Here is a 7455-nt window from a genome sequence, read left to right on the forward strand (position 1 = left end):
TTGGTGTCGTGTCGTGCCGTGCGGAAATATCAAAGAAAGCGCATAATTTTATTCGATTTGACACATTATTCGGTAGCTGAGGTGCAGCAAGTGTAGTAATTAATGCGACGGACATAGCGTGGCTTTCGTGGTGTTTAATTTGATTTTGTATTAGACCTTTATTTGGAAAAAAATTTCAAGTGTGAAAAACATAAATCGAAACTAAATAAATAAGTAGATATGTAAATACAGAAAAAGAAAGAAATTTTATAACGACTGTGAAATAAAATTTGACATAAGATTTAGTGGCACGTGTGTTTTATGACGTGAATGTTTGGCATTTTACTTCTTTCCAAAATATCATCTTTTTTGTAATAAAACAAAAATGTTGATTTCGGAGGATCAAATACAAGAGGTAAATTAAAAAATAAATCCTTTTTTGAAAGAGAATACCTACAACGTTGATAACATTTTAATGAAGTTTTTACGGTGATAAGTGCATGTAGGGGTCCTCGAGCCCCCTAAATTCCAAGTTTTCCCTACATATATGTATCAAAAATAGTACCCTGAAATGCTAGGTAAATAGTTTCGACCCCCTCTCCCCTCAATTTCATTTTGGTTACCCCCATGGATAAGTGACTATTTTTAAATCGAAAATCATGGGTCGGCTTTGCTCTCACCCCTAGGATTGTTCTATACCGAAATAAATAGTTTTATTTTGAAATCAAACAATATGTAGAGGTCGCTCAAAGCGCTCAAAGTTTTCCATGTATTTTATATGGGAAAACCACTTTTCGCGGGAGTGGTATAGAATTCTGGAAAATCAATATTTTCTCGATCGGAAAGATCTGCTTTAACCATTTTTTCATAATAACTAAATTTTACAGGTCCGCCAAAACCCCAAGAAAATGCAATGGGGGCATAAAGAAAAAATCTTTAGTATTAAAAAATGGTTAAATAAACAACTGGATATTGTTATTGGAAATCTGCTGAAGAGAACCATAGTTTTCCGATCGAAAAATATTGGTTTTCAAGAATTCCATACCATTTCTACGAACAGTTATTTTTTCCCATATAAAATACATCGAAAGCTTTGATATTTGATATATTTTGATTTCAAAATAATAAAGTAGGGGTGTATTTTTTCGATATATTTAGAGCAATCCTAGGTGGTGGCAGCATTAAAGTTCCGACTTTACTTATTTTGGACCACCCTAATGCACATACATGCATTTTTTTGCTCTTATTTTGTTACTCCATAGAGTATAGTAAGCATTTGCAAAATAACAGTTATGTGTGAGGAATCAATAATATTATACATACATATGTATATACATTAGGGTGCATCACACAAAAAAGTCCGTCCTGTTGTTTCATCGGAAATATAAAATTTATTATATTTTAAGACTTCCCCCACATTTTTTTCCGAAAAATATTGAGATTTACATACATGAGAGGGATTTGAAAATATTTTCGAAAACCTATTTTTTTTCTTAATTAATGAAACTAGTTTTTATTTTTTCCAAAAATCACCTTCGATGATAGAAGCTTAAAATGTCTTCATAAAAATGTTCACAAATTTTATTAGCGGAATCAAAATAATAAGATTTTTGGAGGCATTTTCAAACCGGTTTAGCTCACAATAATATTCGGAAATATTTTGTCAGAAATCTTAGAAAAGAATAGATTTTAAAATTTCGGTGGGAAAAATCGGATTTTTTTTTGGTGATTGGCCCTAATGTATGTATGGATTTAGGTAGATTTATAACAACAGTCGATAATGCAGGTTTCTCTCGCAATATCCCAGCAAAAATCGCGACTACTCTATGCACGCATGTACATAAATATTACTCCCTATGGGTCAAGGAGTACTCCAAAATTAACCGCAATGCAAATAAAAAATTCATTCAAAATAAAAAAGGGCTAATTTCATAAAACGATTTTAAGGAAACTTTTCAGAATTTTCGGAGGTTGCAAGTTTTATGGGGAGGGTCTGGAAAGGATTTTGGTCCCATTCCGCCCGCAAATCCCGGCCATTTTTAAATCAGTCCGGTGGGTCCCGCGGGTCCCGATATCCCCTGCCCATCTCTATTTGGTCTAGGGCTGAACGAAGACAAGGCTGCACAAAAAAAAAAGACTTCGCACTTTTGGGGCACAAGTCACTTTTGGCAGTTATAACTTTGAAGTAGTGGAGGTCATTGTCTTCTTACGATCCAGCGTAAACACAGCATACATTGCCAGCCTGGAGATCGAGCGAAGAATAACTCTTGCCTTGGGTTCGATATTATTCTACGTAGGATTTATGCTCCGGCGACCCAACCACAGCCCGAAACCATCGAATCTGCCCTTTTGCTGTGTCTGTCATTAGATGAGAATGAAGGCAACAATGACAGATTTTCTATCGATTCTTACTGAGTATAAAAGGAAAATTTTACATCTGGGAATTCTCACATGAGTGGCTCCGCAAACCAAAAATTTTTAACTCAGCTCTTTTACGATGCCGTCGGTAAATATTCCGGTTTCTTTACTGTATCTTTATGTATTAGCCGTCGGCAATTTAACATAGGAAGTTGAGAGCTTTTCATCAAAATTTATTAAACATTTTCTGTTGAGATTTCTGCATTTATTACGAACAGAAATTTTAGTGATAGTTTATATTTTTCTTATTTTTTACAAAGTTCTGTTTAACTTGCTATGTGCATATGTACATACATACATAAATAACGATGGTGCTCTGCAATAACGACACAACTTAAAAACCAAAGAACCAAACACTTACTACTTTTAAATGTCTAATATCTCTAATCCTTATGTAATCCATGTCCAGTCTTTTCTAAAATAAGTAGTGAGGATTACTAAAGTAAGTAGTAAGGATCGGACATTGATTAGAAAATTATTAGAGACTTGAGCCACTTGACAGTAGAAAGGGGTTTTTTTTTAATTTTGAACTGTGCCGTTATTTCAGCGGATCATCGATATGTATGTAAGTATGTTTGTTTGGGTCAAATCTTGCAATCAACTTTTAGCAAACTTCCCGATGAGGAGTAGGGACTTCCAAACATCAAATATAGCTCAGAAACCGATGACAATGGAATACGAAAGATTTATTAATCCGCTAGGTGGCGTCTGAGTCGAGATATTTACAAAACCCGTATTTATAGTCCGATTTGGTTCATAAATTGAATGTATATCAACTAAATGGAAGGAAATAACTCCATAAATAATTTTGACGGTAGGTGGCGCGGGGCGTACAAATACTTCAAAACCCGGCATCTAACCCTGGCCTGATTTCGTTTATATTTTTAATACATATTACCTACATTAAAAGGAAAACCTCTACAAAAAATTTTGGTGCGGGTCGAAATACTTGGAAATCCCGTATTTATAGTCCGATTTGGTTAAAATTAAGAGAGGCTGCTTTTAAATACTTTTTTACTAATAACTTATTTCATTACCTAAGTCCAATTTTTACTTATGTATTTTTCTAATAAAGCGCATAATTCATAACACCTCAAATAATCTAACAATGCTAAGAATCATAAGAGATTATCGCCACTTGAATGCTATTGTTTCAGTAGCGATTACACGCTCTGATAAAATGGATAAATAGCTATAATTATGTTGCAATGTAGCCCTCGTCGCCTTAGTCGAAATGCAGCACCGCATAAAAAGGGCTGCGATATCCTCTTAAATGCCGCAATCAAGAGACTTTTGTGTGTTCGCACTTCTTTCCACTTCAAATAGTATCAAAATATTTAGCATTCAATGACGCACCTACTTACGAGTATAAAAATACATATGTATGTATGTGAGTAATAGACTTGCTTTCCAACCCCAAAAAGTACAATGGAAAACACACACACACACACACACACACAAATAAGAGGAATGAATTAAAGAAGAATGACTGAATGAAAAGGTGCAAGGGCGCTTGCGTATCAAAAAGGAAAAACAAAATCTACCCAATCAATTTCAATCTTATGCGCCGTAGTGGAAGGGATGCTAGGGTTTTCAGAGTGATAAGCGCACGCACGCACGCACGCACCACGACCACCACCAACCAATTCATACGTCCTCCTTGCGGCGATTGTGTGAAACATAAGGTGGTTTAAATGCAACCTTTTTCCGCTTACTGCACTTTGAGTGTTGCCATCTATATATACTTGTATAGCATTTGTTCTTTAAAAATTTTTGTTTTTTATAAATATTTTTTTTTTTTTCGCTAGCTGCTGGCTGATTGGTTAGCTACTTAGTTGAATGTATGTATGTACAACTGATCACTCGTTTTATTGCTAACCGAATTCACTCAAACTACAGCACATGCTAACGACAACAACACACACCTGAGGTGTGGCCTACAGAGGTGAGCGACCCGTGCAAAACAAGAAAAAATCAAAATAAAATAAGAAAAAAATTTTTGGTTGAATGAAAATACGTTAGTGAGATTTTCAGATTGTCGAATTGTTCGCAAGCAATAGCGCGCGCCAAAGAAGGCGTGAATGTGGAAATTTGTTGTTAATGCTGTTATTCCGGTTGCTCAGCTCTATGCAGCTACATACATATGTAAATATATATGTACATACAAATGTAGTGAGTTCAAATAGGGGTAGCATTTATGCCCCCCGTGCTGTAAGACGGCACCCTTGCGTTGCTGTTTGATTTTTTTCTGTTTCAAACTTGTGTTTTCGATGCTATAATGAGCGTCGCATTGCCTGTCACTGCAGCCGAGTGTTAGGTGTGCGCGCTAAAATAGTAGTTAGCCCTCTTGATGTGCTAATTTTGACCTTTGAGGTCAAGATGCTGTTAACGCTTGTTTTTGTGTGTTTTCGTTTTTCTGATCTTTGTGGTTTTGTCAGTTTATTATTTTTTCCGTTTTTTTTTTTTTTGGTTTTTTGTTGAATATTGTCTATTGCCTTTTCTATCTCTCGTTGAACAATGCAATTAATTTAAAATTCATTTTGTTTTTCTTTGTCTTGCAGCTTTACGAGATCAACGATGATCCGAAGCGGAAAGAATTTCTGGATGATTTGTTTTCGTTTATGCAAAAGAGAGGTAAGTACGAGATAGGGATTTTCGGAATATTTTAGTATATTGTATATGCATGTATGTACATGCATTTAATTATTTGAAGATCGCAGCTAGTGCTTAAAATCACGTATTTACGAAACATTTCAGGAATGATTTATTTTCTGTTTGAATATATTACGGCCAATTACTTTATGATCAGAATACATATAATGAAATTGTAACAGGCAGATATAAAAAAAAAATGCATTTTGGGGTCTTTATAAGAGCAACAGAAGCCAAATCAATAATTTTTAGAATTGTTGTCTGTCTGTATGTTTGTACGCTCGTCACTCGAAAACTAATTCAAGGAATTGAATGCAGTTATCACTAATGTATTGCTAGAGGTATAACTTAAAACATAGAAAGAACAACAAAAATGTATAGAGTTGCCAGCTGTCGGAAAATTGCAGTTTAAGTAAATTAATAAGATAAAGTAAATATTGCAATGTGGCTGTCAAAAGAAAAACGTGTAAGAAGGCTTGCAGCCGAAAATATTTTTATGGAAGTTTGCAACCTGTTTAAAAAATTTTAATTTATGGGTGACTAAAGAAATTTGGGAAATTTTACTGTCGAAAATATTTTTGAGGACGGTTGCCACATGTTTGAAAAAATTTATTCAGTTAAATTGATAAAATAAATTAAATATTACAATACGGGTATTTAACCAAAGACTTTTTAGAAAGTTTACTGTTGAAAGTATGTTTGAAGCGGGCTGACACCTATTTGAAAGATTTAATTCGGCTTAATTGATAAGAAAAGGTAGATATTGAATTAATTCACCTATGAAGAAATAAAATAAAAAATAAATCAATTAAATTCCCACGACAAAGTCTTTACTTTACTTACATTCCCAGTACCTTCGAAAATATTTATTTTTTATTTTTTATGAATGGGGCCATACGTTTTGGAAGGGAGTAACAACACAAAAGTACTTTTAAGGAGCAGTGTAGCACGCCGGGTATTCGCTAGTATAAAATAAAATAAATTACTACTATTAGTTAATATTATAAACGGGAAAGTTCGCATGCACACGTTTGAGTTATAACCTGAATTATCATACCTTAAATTTTTTTAAAAGTGTTGCCGCCGTTTTCAAAAGTTATCTAGTAAGTTAAACAAAGTATTCCATGAAGGTATTCAATATCGATTTAAATAAGAAATTAGGGAGTTACACAAAACTTTATTTTTGAAAATATTTTTGATGAGATTTGTCACCCGTTTGGAAATTTAACACCAATTTATATATCTTTCGTAGAGATTTTTAAAATATTTTTTATAGGGTTGCCACTTGTTAATAGAGTCAAGATCAAGGAAGAATGTATGTAGATATTTATTTTTCGATAATTTTTAGCCGTTATAATGGGTCGAAGAACTCCCTACCTTAGAAAAGGGCTCAAGAGCGTCAGAATTTGACTGAAAAATGCCCTATCTCAGAATTTGGTTGAAGAACACCCTATCTCAACAAATAATATAAAAACGCCCTACCTGAACTGCCGATCTATTGAATTTACATTGAGAAAGGGCATTCAATCAAATTACGAGAAATGCAGAATAGAGCGGTCTTCAATAAAATTCTGAGATTGCGCATTCTTCAACCAAGTTCTGAAATAGGATGACCTTGAAAATTTGCTGTGATAGGGCGTTTTCGAACCGGCTGCTGAGAGAGGTCGATCTGCCACTCAACTGTCGATATAATATAATTGGTCGGACGGTTGTCGTATATAATCGGGGGTACTGTTCGCTGAGCGAATCCTCTTGATATACATATTACTTTTTTCAAGTGAAAAGCTTTTGGCTTTGCGGTTTTTAATATGTTCTGCTTTGTTGTCATATCAGCGCAGCTTGCTGTCAAAAAATACTTTTGCATACTGTGACTTTTTTACTAGCTAACTCACTCTTAACAATGTTTATCCATAAACCACGTGTTTTTACCATTTAAGTAGTGAATTGAGATAGGTTTCAATTAGATAAATCGAGGAACTTACCTTGTATAACGAATACAACATCGTCCGCATTAGCAATTACTTTGGAGCCAACCGCCTATGTACAGTATCGGTCAAATCTATAGCACGCCATTTCAAAGTGATATTGTGTGCAACTTATGTTCATTTATTTATTTTTGAGAATTTTCAATTAAATTACAGTTCTTTCTCTAACAAACCCCATATAAAAACAAGTTTAACAATTTGTAGAAAACTTCAAAAAAGTGCAACAAATTTTCACCTAAATTTCACACTTTTTTCTCAGAAGTGTTGGAATTTTTCTGAATACACAGTTTTATAGCCCAACCAATTTTTGCAACAAATTTTCACCTAAGTTTCAAACTTTTTTCTCGGAAGTGTTAAAATTTTTTTGAGTACACAGTTTTTTAGCCCTTTCAATTTTAGTCTGATAATGTGCAAGTTTCAA

General features: G+C 34.0%; 1 protein-coding gene across 2 annotated transcripts in view; it reads left to right on the plus strand.

Annotated features, from left to right (window-relative positions):
• The first annotated feature begins 224 nt into the window (after positions 1–224).
• retn (retained) overlaps positions 225–7455 on the plus strand; it is a 56626-nt gene continuing 49395 nt past the window's right edge. For both annotated transcript variants that reach the window (XM_017633064.1, XM_017633057.1), the window contains exons 1-2: positions 225–394; positions 4959–5031. In XM_017633064.1, the coding sequence (XP_017488553.1) occupies positions 365–394; positions 4959–5031 (103 nt within the window). In that variant the 5' untranslated portion in view covers positions 225–364. The remainder of the gene's footprint in view (positions 395–4958; positions 5032–7455) is intronic.

This window comes from Rhagoletis zephyria, unplaced genomic scaffold (genome assembly GCF_001687245.7).
Source record: "Rhagoletis zephyria isolate East Lansing unplaced genomic scaffold, Rhagoletis_zephyria_1.1 Rzeph_scaffold_00103, whole genome shotgun sequence".
NCBI lineage: Eukaryota > Metazoa > Arthropoda > Insecta > Diptera > Tephritidae > Rhagoletis > Rhagoletis zephyria.